The 15,360-nt window shown below is 36.7% G+C and overlaps 1 protein-coding gene across 4 annotated transcripts in view; it reads right to left on the reverse strand.

The window, feature by feature from the left end:
- The window catches only part of LOC126273062 (heterogeneous nuclear ribonucleoprotein K-like), a 61,298-nt gene that overhangs the window by 10,688 nt on the left and 35,250 nt on the right, over window positions 1-15,360 (reverse strand). For all 4 annotated transcript variants that reach the window (XM_049976466.1, XM_049976465.1, XM_049976468.1 and 1 more), the window contains exons 4-10: window positions 14,477-14,533; window positions 13,250-13,293; window positions 11,846-11,918; window positions 9,550-9,666; window positions 6,017-6,145; window positions 5,676-5,923; window positions 111-205 (exon numbers count right to left, since the gene is read on the reverse strand). In XM_049976466.1, coding sequence (XP_049832423.1) covers window positions 111-205; window positions 5,676-5,923; window positions 6,017-6,145; window positions 9,550-9,666; window positions 11,846-11,918; window positions 13,250-13,293; window positions 14,477-14,533 — 763 coding nt within the window. The remainder of the gene's footprint in view (window positions 1-110; window positions 206-5,675; window positions 5,924-6,016; window positions 6,146-9,549; window positions 9,667-11,845; window positions 11,919-13,249; window positions 13,294-14,476; window positions 14,534-15,360) is intronic.

Genomic DNA, 15,360 nt, shown 5'->3' on the forward strand with positions numbered 1-15,360 from the left:
GTGACTAACTTTAAACTAACAGCTAATTCTGTTAGAAAAAAGGCTCCATAGAATAAAGAATACCATGGATTTTAAGCTTAATATAGATTTTAGTGAATCTTTCACCTTACCTCTAGCACCTCCAAAGCCAGGGCGACCAGGGCCGCCACCAAATGCGCCAACACCACCTCGAGGTGGTGGTCCTCCCATACCTCCTGGTGGGCCACTGCAAGAAAGACACAAAGTGAAAATCTACACTTCAAGGATGAGTGAGTGTTCTGTCACATTGTGGTTGTAGGACCATTTTCTAAAGACTCTCATTGTTGGTATTAGCTTGGTGCTGATGCCACTACTAAATTGAAGCCATCTTACCGTTTTCGAACTTTATCAATACTCAAACACCATTTGCTTACACAACATGAAATCAGGTAATATATAGTACGAAAACACCCTCTAAAATGCTCGTCTGTAGCCTGAACAATACTATCCACACACTGCAGATATAACATCATTGGGCTGTCAGCTCACTCTATAACTAGCCTAATTTTACAGAAGCTACACAGCAACTTGTTTGACCATCCCACATGTTTGCTGTCCACTATTGCCGAGTGTGTCATGTGGCCTATTGGCAAAAAGCAGTGGCATACAGTGAGCAGTGGCTTTTGTGGCTCACCATGAATTTTCCTCTTGTACCAAACCATCTCACAGCAGTACTTGCACCGTATGTCCTATTTGCTGGACGTATTCCAATCTTGTCTTTCCAACCAGTTTTTACCACCTACTGCTTCCTTTAGTACAATGCGGATTATTCCCTGATGCCTCAAAACACATCCCATTATTCCATCCCTTCTTGTCAATGTTATCCATATATTCCTTTTTTGTTAATCCAACAGAAAACCTCATTCTGTACTAGTTCACCTGATTTTCAACATCCTTCTACAGCACCACATCTGTAACACTGACTGTCTTCGTTTCCAATTCTCAGAGAAAAAGATTCAGTACCCCACAATGCTCTGCTACAAACTGAACATTCTCAGAAAACTCTTCCTCAAATTGAAACTTATGTTTGATGCTAGAACACTTCTCTAGCCTACTAATGTGCCCAGGCTGTGCTAGTCTTATTATGCCCATGTTTCATGTGTCATTTCACTCTTAAGGTATCAATTCCTTAACTGTTTCTACTTTGTGGCCATCTGGAGTTTTGATAAGTTTATTCCTAATCTCATTTTTGCAACTCATTTTTATTCATTTAATTCTCACTTCATAGATTATTACTTAGCCTTCATTCAATATGCTCCATAATTTTCCACTTTTAGTGGGGATAGCAATGTTATCAGTAGAGAATAAAATTCACATTTTGCAATAAATGTGAAACAGATGCACATAGAAGTATCAAAAATCTAAACAATTTCCACTCACCAGTACTGTACAGCTGGTGAAGCCCAATTTGGACAAATGTGCTTAAAAACCAGTTTGCAAAACGAAAGTGCAACAATGTAATGGCAATATCTGGTGCTACGTTAATTGTGGGCAGTGTAACAAGTAAGATACATGCTACCTAATACAACACAGTATTCAGAGCTGTGGGACCTATTTTATAACTACGGACACACATTTCTTTGATAGCTGAAGTTCAGAAAACAATTGTTAGCTTGAGTTCAGAAGTTGGAATAACACATAAGCGACATAGCAAATTAGGTGGCAGAAGTTCTGAACTTTGGTTATGTCTAATACCACAATAAGTCAGGCCTGAACTACATTTATTAATAATACTCTGCCAACTTAAAGCAATTTTACAGTAGTCCGTCCTGAGCACTTGTGTAGTGTTAGTTTTCGTCGCTATTTTGAAATGAATGAAGCTATCAATCATCGTTTATCAAGCATTTCAATTACAGCCCTCACCATCAGAGGAGATCAGCAATCCCTGTTGCAATGTGGCAGTTCTACTTTTGTGGAACACTGATTTACACTACTGTTCTGCAAGAGGGAGGTAGGACTTGTTTTCTCAAGACAGCTCCCCTCCCCTCTGGTAGTTAAAATTCTATTTTATGTTGACGAACATACACCACTAAACAGTGTGCAAACACTGCACTGTAGTGATGGGAAAACAAAATCAGTCATGCTTAACAGTTGCATCAAAATTCTTCCCCTAACATTCAATTACTTTAGTACCTACTTCTACACTAAGATTTGTCAGTTTGATCTGTGGCATCAGGCACAGAAAGATCGATATTAAAATTCAGCAGATTTTGTAATCATGGAATTGGATGAAAACATAAGTAAGGCTGAGAAACACCTTACTCAGAGGCATTCCATTCACTAATAGGAAAATGCTCCTGCTTTTCAACAGAACTATCACCTGTTGCAAGTTTAAAGGAAAGAAAATCTGGTAAAAATTTCTGCACAAGCAAACATTCCAATCAAGAAGTTCCCAATCAGCACTGAAGCAGTCAATTTGTCTTCATGTAACCTGATTAATGAATATCTTCCGTCTCGTCTCCCCCCCCCCAATCCCTTTATACATCTAGTAATGCACATCTTTCCCTAAAGCTTACCATCATCTTCAGGATTTCTAATCTCTTACCATTTTACTTTGTTATTTTTAGGTCTACAAATTTACAATTGAACAGGTCTCTACCAAAGGCTTCGCTGATTCTTGCCAGGTTTTGGTTTGCAGAAATATTTTGCTTAAAATTTGCTCACCCTTGTCTGTCATTTGTATCTTTGGGATTTGTGGATATTGTTCTGCGAGTGAGTCTCCACACACAGATTCTACAAATAAATCTGTAACATTGTTTGGCTGCCATTCCTCAATGATTTAAGAAATTCCGAAGTATGTTCATATTTGCCTGTGTCTTCCAAAGTTGACTCCTGCTAGTTTCTTTATCATCTGCTAAGTGCCTCTTCCCCATGTGCTCTCACACCTTTGTTAACAACCTGCAATTGGGCATAGTGTCAAATGCTTTCCAGAAATCTAGAAATTCCATTCTGATCTGGTGATTGATTTACTTTCAAATATTTCAGCTGTTTACTGTTTCATACATACAGTAGTCTGTCCGATGTCCTATGGGAACAATTTCTTGTACATGAAATTTGACATTTCAGTTTTCATTTTGCTGCCTTTAACTGTCACACCAGATTGGTCAACAAGGGACTGAATGGAAGCCTTAGGCAAACTTGGCAATTTTATGCAAGGACAGAATTTCTCAGGTTCTCTACCATATCTTTTTCTAAGGTGTGACAGTGGTGTTAATTTTATGTTTTGCACGTTGATCTCACATACACCCAAAACTCTGCTAACCTTCACTTGTTATTTGTGTGTTCCTCTTTGAATCCACAGGACAACAATGTTTCCTCAGCACCCTGTGAATTTTGTTATTAAATCATAGTGGTTTTTCACCCTTTATCCACTTACAAGGCATATAACTTTCTAGACCACAATGTACAATATGCTTGAACTTGCCCCATAATTCCTATACATCCATTTTACTGAAACTAAATGACATTCTACTTGATATGCTACCAACTGCTTATCTGATATATATAGCAGACACTCCTCGGCTTCTTGGGTGATTCATTAACTTTTGCAATTATATTTGCTACATCATCATGATCACTGATCCCTGTTTCCATACTGACATTGTCAATAAGGTCCAGCCTATTTGTGGTTACAATATTTCCATTGTGTGTGGGTTGTCAGGCTTTCTCAGGAAATATTTTCAAAAGTAATTCAAATCCCCCCCCCCCCCCCAAATGAATCCATAGACATACCAATCTACATTGGTAGGCTAAAGTCTCCCTCAATGAGGATTGCAAGATCTGGATATTTACACACCCTGGATTTTCACAGCACAATCTAATGGCAGGTAAAAACACCCAACAATTAATGATGTAAATAAAATAGAAACTTCCACATGGGAAAAATATATTAAAAACAAAGATTCCAAGACTTACTAAGCAGGAAAAGTGCCAGTAGACAGGCACAATAAAATAACACACAAAAACACACAAAATTTCCAAATTTTATTGTGCCTGTCTACCGGCACTTTCCAACTTGGTAAGTCTTGGAATCTGTTTTCAACAAATTAGTTTCACCTACCCCTGTTAAACACAACTAGTTTAATTCACTGTGAATCCCACTAGAGACAGTTTTTGTGAACAGCAACAAAACACACCCCCTCCTCTCTAATCTAATCTGTCTTTCCAATATACATTCCACAATTTGCTGAATATCTGAGCTTTCCACTTTGGGTTTCAGTTAGATCTTGGCACCAAGAAAAATTTGAGGGCAAAAACTTTCCAAGAGGGCAATAAGTTGGGGACGTTTATTACTAATACTTTGACAGTTTGCTGATAAAATCCTGACACTAAGTGTATTCCGAATGCCACTTGACTAACCTAAAAACCCTCATGCGCACTCAGTGAACACTACCTGAGTAGCTGCTTCCTTCGTATAGCGCACCCTTGTGTTATAAATCCCCACACAATAACATCTATAAATCTGCAAACCAAAACTGTCAAGAATCAGCAAAGCCTTTGGTCGAGACCTGTTCAATTGTTGACAATTTAACTCACAGTACACAAATTAGCCAGACTATATTCATCCCACATTTGAGAATGAGAGCACTTGGTGACTTCCAATGAATGAGAGCACTTAGTGACTTCCAATGAATGCAGTAATCAGTCATTTGTTTCGCAACTTCATCCATGCAGGTGCAGGAGTGGAAAACTTAATGATGAAGCTGCTTTAGGTCTACCCATATATCTACGATTCAATCAACACAGGGTGAAGCGATAAAATTAATTATAAACATCGCCGTGTTGCAAATGGAAAAATGCTAACAGGAATGTTAGATTTAAGAAAGGTGAATAACTACTTTATACCGATCACTGTGTAAATGCTGCAAAATAAGAATTACAAATTTCAGTTTCCTGTGTGAATAACTGTGTTACAAAAAACTTCATTTAATTTAACAACTACTAAAGGTTACATTTACAGGCTACAGACTTATCGACAAGATCGTGGGTTACCTAACGGTAAAACCAACTGCTAGCTTTAACTTCTTCCTTCATAATATTATGTCAGTGTCACTGTCAAGGAATCGTTAGTCCCATAGATCTGATCAATACCTGTAAGTGCAAGTCATTACTCTGTGACAGATCTTTTTCGACTGCTGCCAACTACAAAGATCCAACAGCCGATAGATAAGTGTTACAGAAGTACTTTTGGACATTTTACTAAACTGAACGTGAATGTGTTTATAAAACGCTTTTACAAAACTTATTACCTCTGTGTATTTCTACCATAGTAGCTGATCTGTAGCAAGTGCAAATTTCAAAGCAATGAATTCTATCATCTCCCCACCTCACACAGTAGCACTAATCAGCTCCCTCAGATCCCAGCCTCATGCAACAGCTCAAGAAGTTTAAAACCATTATGAATCAATGTGTAAACATTGGATCACCAACAGGTTCTGTATGGGTAATCTGTGCAACAAAAGTGATGATAAAATCACCATTAACACATACAAGACCCACAGCAGGCGTGTATGACAGTAATTTTTATCATACTTCAGGTAGTATCTTAACATTTTTACAGGAAGCCTCCTGAACTGTTAATGCCTGACTGCACAAATTCCACACCAGAAAAAACATTTTACCACTAGAGAGTAAACTCTGGGAACTAAATAACTTACGATAATCCCATTCCTCCGCGTGGACCAACACGTGGTCCAGGACCCATGCTACCACCACCACCTCCACCACCTAATGGAAATCTTCCACGGCCACCAATTGGGGGTGGTCCACCAATGCCTCCACGCATACCACCCGGCATGCCACGACCGCCCTTTGCTTCTTGGTCACCAAAACCACCATATTCTTGGGCATAGTAGTCATCGTAATTATGTGGATCGTATGGATTGTTCAACCCTTTTATTGGAGACTGTAATAGATACTCACAATTAATACACATAATCCTTAACTAAATTTATGTACACTATGCACACATTTATATTGGATAATTTACAAAACTTACAGATTTCAATAGTTCCATTATTTCACGAATTGAATCTATGCATGTGCTTGGTCTTCCTGATATCTGGCATACTCTATCAGTACTTTGAGGGCAGCAGTTTGAGAAAATCTTGATCCTTGCACCAGTTTTCTGAAGAAAAAGAGACTCAGTTTTCAAACAAAACTATACTACAATTTCACAGGAAATAAAAATCAACAAAAAGGAAAATTTTGAAACTGATGTGTTTAGAGACAGAACTTTTTATACTGATTACCTGAATCAATTTCATTAAACAACATATGGTTGGAAATGAAGCCATAATCTTTAACTACTGCACAAGTTCCAATACACACCATTTTTAACATCACTATAAAGTCCAAATGTTCCTGCCCAATTATGATTAGTATTAATTATTTTGTGGAGGTACATTTATTGACATCAACACTGATCATTAACAGTAGATAATTCACAATTGCTGAGAATGGCTCCAATGTTAACATTCATACTAGTGCCAAAGGTAAATTCCCTTTCCCAATATTTCAAGCTCCATTATTCTTATTATTATCTCCTTTTGGCCCTTCCATTTCACTATTCTCTCATCTCTGATCAAACAAGGGGACAGTGCAAACTAATGTATCTTTTGACTTCCTCAAGCACCCAGTGGTCTCCATACTAAATGGATATCAAGCTGCCACAGTCTGAGCATGCCTGCCACAGATATTCGATTTCTGTAAGTAAACAGTATTGGTTCATTACAAAGAATTTCAATTTTTATGCCCAAAGCAACTCCTTATATTGAATGTTTCAGATTTTTGGAGAAAGGGGTGATTTTCACAACAACCCAGATACTGCTAGTTACCTTACAATTTGCTCAGCAATACAGCGGTTGTGTGAAACACCAAAAGATTCAGTAGAAATTAATAAATTACAGAAAACAAGTGGGAATCAAATCAAGCATCAATGGAAGTGCCTACTGAACAAAGTTGTCGTTTGTCAGACATGACATTAGGAATAAGAAGTGAAAGGCATCTTTTCAATTTAATTACCTACTTGAATCCTGGAGAGACTTTCTGCTGGCATTTGTTTCTATTCTTGTCAGACATAGAAGAGCTACAGATTTTTAACAGGGTGTTGCACATTTCAAAACAATAATCAGCACTTCTGGGTAGTAAAAAACACCTGACAGCAGATACATACATGGAGGCACTTCCAGAAAAGTGTTGTTTACATGTGTCAGTTTCTTGTAAGATGTACATAGCAGAGGATCCAGAAACCAGTCTGCAGCTGTAGGAGTAAGGACATGAAAGGGAAGCCATGGTTTAGAAGGGCATGACAAGTTTAGTCTATACCAGAGGGGTTATCAGTTCACTGAACAAATAGCAAAGGAAACCAAGGTGGAATTTGGGAAGGGAATGATGCTCAGAAGAAATAAGAACTTTCAAATCTTAAAGTGACTAATCATAGACTTAGGTTCAACAGAACAGGTTTCTGCAAAGGCACAAGGTTAATCTACACACACTATATAAATGGGTGTTTATATTTTCCACAATCTCCTAAACCACTAGACCAATTTCCAACCACACTTTGTACACATCACTGTCTGGAAAGAATGACTATTGGGAGGAGGGGTGGTAAGAACCACCTACGTATCAAAATGGTGGAGATGAAACGGCATTGTAGCCCATGACACACCAATATCCATACTTTAGTTATCCATTATTTGTGAAATAGCACTAAGTTACACGAACGAATTTTGCACATAATTTCAAACTTTGACAAAATCATCTTATTGCCAATCCCCACCCAGTAAGGAAAGGTTTCAAAGCTTATCACTACTTTTCACTGTTTATGCATAAAGCATGATTTTTTAATTTATTGCTTCACTGTTGGTAACTATTCTGAACACATTCCACAGACAGTAGCCACATACCACTGGATGTACTTGCCAAATTATGTCCTTGTACAGCACACTGTTCAGCAAAATTCGCTATATACATCTGAAATTTGTACACATACATGTGACGAATGTATGTGAAACTTATGTGAAATTTATTGGATATGTGTATACAGGCAAAATCATGTGTGAAAGGCTCATCCTATACCCCTGGAACAGTTTGAACCAAATGTGGTACACATTAGCAATGAAATGAAGTGAGCATTTGGCGTCATTGGCCGGGAGGCCTCTTACGGGGCACGTCCGGCCGCCTTGGTGAAGGTCTTATTACATTCGACGCCATACTGGATGACCTGCATGTTGATCTAGGAAGAAATACTGTAGTAGTAAGAACAACCAGCCTCTTAATGGGATGAGCCTGATATCAGGAGGAGATTAACAGACTGAGGGCAGAAGGAGATGGACTAATAGAAGATTGGAATAAATACTCAGCTACTATCACCTAATATAAACAAGGGTAATGTAATTTAGTCTGAAAATCTGGTGTGATGTGAAGGAAATTAAATCAACAAATTAAACACAAAAAGCTGCAACAAGTTTTCTTTTTGGACAACAAAATTATACATAACTGAAGAGGATATAAAATGCTTTCCTGATGAACTTCAATGACATAAGGGAAGGTTTCATGGCAGACAACCTAAAGACATCATGGGATGGTTAATTTTGTAATGGAGTAAGAGCGCATAGAAATTTTGGAGAAACCTACGCTACGACTGGTAAACAGGAAACTGTATACCTGATGTAATAATTTTGCAGAGATCTGTAGAAGGACCCTGTGCTTGTACAGATGAACGCAACATTCAAGAATGAAATATTTTGGAGCTCCATTTTGTTTTATTTGCAAGAACAGAACCATAAGAGAAATTCACAGTCAGAATTTTCCATTTTTTAGTATATTCTAATGTAGGTGTTATCTACTGATCTGGTAGTTGTTTCAGACAGTTTAAAATGATGAGATTGATAAATAGAAATGAACACTCCTGCATCACATACAAACCAAACAAATTTCTGTAACAGCAACATGGCAAGCATGCATAAGTTCTATGCTTTTAGACTACTTCAGTTGAGTCACAAGATGTATGTCAGAAGGGTGAGAGGACACACTGAGTGTACTTAACATACACAGCCAATTCCTAGCAGCTAGCATCACCACCAGCATCATTATTAGTACAGTAACTTAGCCAATATTTACAGTTTCTGCTGTAGTACTGCCATATGACGAAGTGGCAAATAGCTACTTCTTTCAGCACATAAGGTTTCCCCATTCCAGTTCACTAGACCTATTTTCTTTCAGCTTTGCCCCCTCATCCCCATTAAATGTGAGGGTATCTACAAAAGTTTTAATGATATGGCCATCCTTCTTAACCTTCCCTCTGCCCTCCCAGAAAAAGAAAAACAAATCAAAAGCTATAATTAGTATTTTCTATATTAAGCATTTTTATACATAATACTGTGTTGAAGACACTAATTCCTCAACAAATTTAAACAAACATTTCTAGATATGCTAATGGAAAAACTGCAATAAAACCAGTTACAGAACAATACTAGCAAATGAAGTACTCATGAACCAATGTACACAAGGCAGCTTAAATGTTCTTACCTCCCGGAGTTCCTTTATCTTGAATCCAGACTTGCCAATTATGCAACCTGCTTGGCTCTGATGAACTAACAAGCGCAAGTCCACATCATCATTGCGTGATCCCTGACGGGATGATGCCTATGCAATGAGAAAGGCAGAACTGTTATAAGAAGCAAATTACAAAAGAATGTATGTATTTATCTGAAGTTAACACTTCTCACTTTATTGAGCTAAAACCAATAATACAGAGCACAAGTTCAGGAAGCTTAAGAATGGAGAAAGAAAAAGAAATCACCCAGCATTCATCTTAACTGAGGTGAACTACCGCAAACTTAATTCTGTTTGGTCAAACAGCATTACCTCACTTGTTTTAAATTAAAGAGTTATGTTTGTACTGCACCACTATGTTCTGTTTGGATTCCCACTCACATTTTACAGCACACTACAATATTGCAAGATACCATCTGACATGACACATACATATTAGCCACTTACACAAAAGCAGAGAACCAATTCTTTTTATATGCAGTTTGAAAAATTAAGTGAAATCACATGTCTGACAATACTTAAAACACCTTAACTCCATCGTGGTGCCTTACTTCCCAAGCATTCATACTGTTTTCAGCAATGTGTACGTAATTCACGTAAGTTTACGGCCTTAATTTATTAGCAAGAAAGTACTAATGACCATGTTTTCATGATAACAGTAAGGGCACTTACAAGAATCGTGGCTTTAAATTCAGGTGACAAATCTAGTACTACACTAAATCTTTATATTCTGCAAAAAAGGTGTTGTCTTGACTTCAGAAAACTTTCCATCAACACTTATGTCTCTGCACTGTAAACTGTTTCCTTTCTTTGCCATAACATACTGCTAACAAGTGAAAAAGTGATACTAATATATAAAGCAGAAACATCGGCAAGGGTCTCTAGAAGTTCTTGACCAATTTACTTATACTTTTTTCACAATACTCTAGTACACATTCAAAATGACACTGGCTATATATCCTTTTTTAAGCACTTAAATTGACTGAGGAAGGAAGAGCTACCCATTTTCAAAATACAGCATTCTCTCTCACACTACCAGTTTAAACCATAAACTATGTTAAAATTTTTATACCTTATGATTAGAGTACTGCCAATCAGAATCATGCAAAATTTTGTTGTGCTACCCCTCTTAAGATTAAGACATCATCATCATTGAAGCTACTATCCTCACAAATACTGCAGCTGGAGAGGTCTCTCCATACCAGATATAAAAACAATCCCAATCAATTTAGCCATTCAATTTAGATTAATGTTCTGTTTGGATTAAGAAAGAGGGCTTCAGCTCAGGCACTCAAAGTCATTGCAATTTATTTTGAATCTTTTGTTTGGTCAATTTTATGTTGTCCTTTCACTAACTGGTAGTTTGGGAAACTAGTTCTTTAGTTCTTACAGTTAAGACAATATTCAAACAAACAAAAATTGTCATGAAAATTTTTATTTGTATTGTGTAAAAAAAGAAAATCTTAATGGAAACCACTGAGCCTTTCACTAATATTCTATATTAGTATAAATAATTTTAAGTTCTACACCTATCAAGCAGGATAAGTTGCAATTGAGAGCCAAAATTTGTCCAGAATTCCCACAGATACTTTAATATATATATCCTCTCCTTCCCTCTTTCCCGAAGAAGGAACCATCAGTTGTGAAAACTAGTAATTCTCTCTCTCTCTCTCTCTCTCTCTCTCTCTCTCTCTCTCTCTCTCTCTCTCTCTCTCTGTGTGTGTGTGTGTGTGTGTGTGTGTGTGTGTGTGTGTTTTCATTGTGCCTGTCTACCGGCACTTTCCCGCTTGGTAAAGTCTTGGAATCTTTGTTTTTAATATATTTTTCCCATGTGGAAGTTTCGAATTTGTGACCTGGCTGCAAGGGTCCACAAAATTGACTTTGCGAAAGCTAAGAACACTTGCTTTGGGCTTCCATTATCAATGTAAATATTAGTCAGGTCTCATATACAATGGAGGTGGGATGTTATTTTTGCAAAAATTCATTTCTAACAACCCACATACTAGCTAGGCAACATAATTGCAACACGGCTCTTTACTAATCAACAGCCATTTTTCTTCAAATAATTCTAAAAGTACTGAATGTTCTTGATACACACAAATTCTTAGTGAACAATACCTCTTAAGTTCCAGAACTAAGTTATAGAACAAAACAATAGAAAATTACATTTGTACAGAACCAAGTGATAAAATTTTACTTGTTCAAACACTGCTTACACATAATGTTATTACTATGTTAAATATATTACTTCTCTCAAAGAAATACTTACATCATCAATATTTGGGATAACTTCATTAACCACATTTAGTACTGTGTCCAAATCTGAGTAAACTGTCAAAATGCTGTAAAAATGGGCAAATTATAAGGAAAAACGTCACAAAGGATAAATAATTACAATGAATTACAAAACCTATAAATCCTGAGTCTGCTAATCAGCAAAAAGTTGTGGCAACTTAATTAACCAACAGGATTCCTAAAACAGAAAACTAAGTAACCATTAATAGACATTATAAAGTCGTTTCACACAATGCAATGTTCATCATAAATGATAATATCTGCTATTTGATAATGTTAGATTTATTGTTTTCAGTTTGTAATGACAAGCTAACCTCAAACATTTTGTTTTGCAAAAATTATGAACTGCAAGTCTCTTCAGAGGTGTGAACTATTTTTGTAAAAGGCATACAGAAATTTAACTTATCAGACAATTTCCAAGTAACACACACTAACAAAGTTATAAGCAGTACCAACATAAGGCTTAAGACTAGAGTGTACACTGATGCTGTATTGTGCAACAGGTGTATCAATATATATAATCCAAATAAAACTTAATTTATTTTGCCCTGAGGTTTCCAAAACCTATCAAGATTAGGTTAATTGCAATCCCACAAAAAAAAGCATGTCAACCATTCAAAATGACTTTCTGCAAATTCTATGTCAACAGCTGTTACCCTAATGAAACTTATGACTTGTGTTAAAGGACAACTACACAATTCCATAATGGCCTTCCAGACTTAAAATTAACGTGTCTAATACTACGTGATTATTCAACTTCAAATTGGATTTCAACATTATGCATTTAATAATACAATGTAACAAATTTTGACTATAAGAAAACAGCTGTCAGTCACATTAATAGGTAACCCCAATCAGTAATTGCAAAATGTCTTTTAGAGACCAATGTGGACTGACTTCATAATACACACATGAATTGGGCGGTCCCAGCATTGTCCCAAATTACAAATCCTAGTTGAAAAAATAGAGTACCATATACTGTAATGAAGGAATTGTGGTACTGGTGGTACCGTAACAATTCAGAAATTTCAAACATGGCAACCATAACATTTTTTACTACATGGAAAAACACTGAGACCATCAAAATTCTGTTAAACATTATTTTACTAGTTTAATTTCAATATGGCCTGTATCCTGATTATTTATAAAATTCAAAGTGAGATATGAATGCAGATATAGAAATTACTTTGCAGTTATATCTCAGAGGGGAGAATCTCTGAACTTCCCCTTAAAATACACAAAAATCTTTTAACAGCAGTTAAGTATACAGGTTCACACCCCAAACTGAGCAATAAATATTCAAGACAATGCCTAAAGGACAAGCCACATTAGATTATCTAACAAAACTGAACCTAATATAAATATGTGATGGATTTACCGTTCTGGCCCAGGGCAATCAGGGACTGTAATTGAGGCTTTGTACTGCGTTTTGGAGGAGCCCATTCCCATCATTCGACGGGGACATTATTCCCATTCACAGGCAGGGCGGGCGGGCGGGCATTCAATCCGACGGGGCAGCGTTGAGCAGCAGAGTGGGCAAGGGCGGGGCCATCGTGTACCATTGGTCAGATATGGGACCAATCAAGGGCCAACGATGAACCATTCAGAGGGCGATGGAAGGAGTAAACGAGGGGCAGAACATGTTAAATAAAATTATTGTTAAAGTATGTGTGCATAACAAATAGTGAGTGCATAAAATAAACATGATTTTGGGTACCTATATTACATTGTGTTATTTAATACAATACAATTTGTTTGAAAATTGTGGGTGTAAGTGGGAAGTACTTGTGTTGCTTTAAAGTTAGTGTTTTGGTTGAGGTGTATTTGTTATGTACCCTCAATCTCTGAAATGAACAATCACACAAGATTACTGAAAATCAGTTTAACAACAAATTTGGAAAATACTTTGAAATTTATTGTAACCCAGATCTTAGGTTTCCAACAAAATTTTCATATTTTTCAGCACACTAATGCAAAACTTCCCGCAATTCATGCTTCTGCTTGCAAAATTTAGGAAAGTAGACGTAATGACTTTCTATGAAATAAATAAAGTTCTCTCCACAGTGTGCATTCATGAAGTTCTTTACATTTCACTAATGGTAATACCTATGGTAGCCGGCCACTGACATACCATAATAGAGCAACTGGTATACCATAATACTGCAATGCCAGTAACATTTGGACAAACACAAAAAGGCACTTGTGGTCTATCACACCAACGTCACCTTGTATCACGTAAACTGCGGGAAGTCTATTAGTTTTAAGTTAGTATCACATACTGGCAATGATTATGTTTATCTCGAAAGCATAACGTCTATTAGTTAGTTTTATGCCATGACACAAAGAATCGGGCAACAAATTTCTATGCTCACAAAACTGTTCACACAACAATATACAGCCACAAACATTCTGACACTTGAAAACAGTTACAGTGAAGAACTGATGCTACACCAAGAACGCCATTGAAGTCTATTTGTGACCCCCTCCCCCCAGTATGTACCTTCTTACACTGAAGATGAACAGAAAACATAAAATCTGGGCAACAATAACCAATTTCAATGACATTGTTTGAAGCTTACAATCAAAAGGAATTCAAACTACTTACCTCAGTCCTTAGCTTGGTAATATTGTGACCACCTTTTCCAATTATGGATCCCGCAGCCTGTAAAATAACGACTTTTTAATGCAACTATCCTGAGTATTCTAAAAACTTAACTCTCATATTGACAACAGTTCGAAAATTTTAATTTGTAACATGCTGCTTTCCAGTGAGGCAAACTGCCATGAAGAACCCAATGAACAAGAACAAAAAAATCAAAAAACTTGGCCAAACTAAGGTTAACAGCTGAAGTGCTTAAGGCATCAGATTAAGTCACATCTGCACCCTTTTGAAACACTGCAGTTTTAGTTCATACCTAAAATTACTATCCAACTCTTCATATTGAGCAAGGAGAAAATTTTGTCACTGATTACACAACCTGAGGTTTGAAGATCTCAATCCCCATTTTAATATTCCGTGGCAAAATGAAAGCACCAATGAAAACTTAACTTTTACATCACAAATGTTAGAAGTTTAGAGAACAATAACTCACAAATGAAGAATTTTTCAGAACAATCAGGAATGATTAATATTTTATCTACTGATCCAAACTTTGAGGTATTTTCCTCTCAATCCTATCTACTTACATAGTTCAATGAAACAGTCATAAAATTAGTAACAAAGAAATTAAATTCCCTGTGTGTTCTCCAATTTATGAACAATGACAAATGGAAATCTTTAATTACAGACAGAATTCCCCTAATCTGATGGAATATTAGCTGCAATAACTATTGTTTGGAAAAACTTTGCTTTTCCAGTACTCCAGGCTGCTGTATTTCCAAAGTTTCTGGACTAATCCCTCTAGAAGAAAGTGCAATCTTTATGTAAACATAACTTGTAAACACATTTTTCAACGCCCATCCTCAACCAAAGCCAGTAAAAATGAAAAC

The sequence above is a fragment of the Schistocerca gregaria genome, chromosome 5 (genome assembly GCF_023897955.1).
Source record: "Schistocerca gregaria isolate iqSchGreg1 chromosome 5, iqSchGreg1.2, whole genome shotgun sequence".
Lineage (NCBI taxonomy): Eukaryota > Metazoa > Arthropoda > Insecta > Orthoptera > Acrididae > Schistocerca > Schistocerca gregaria.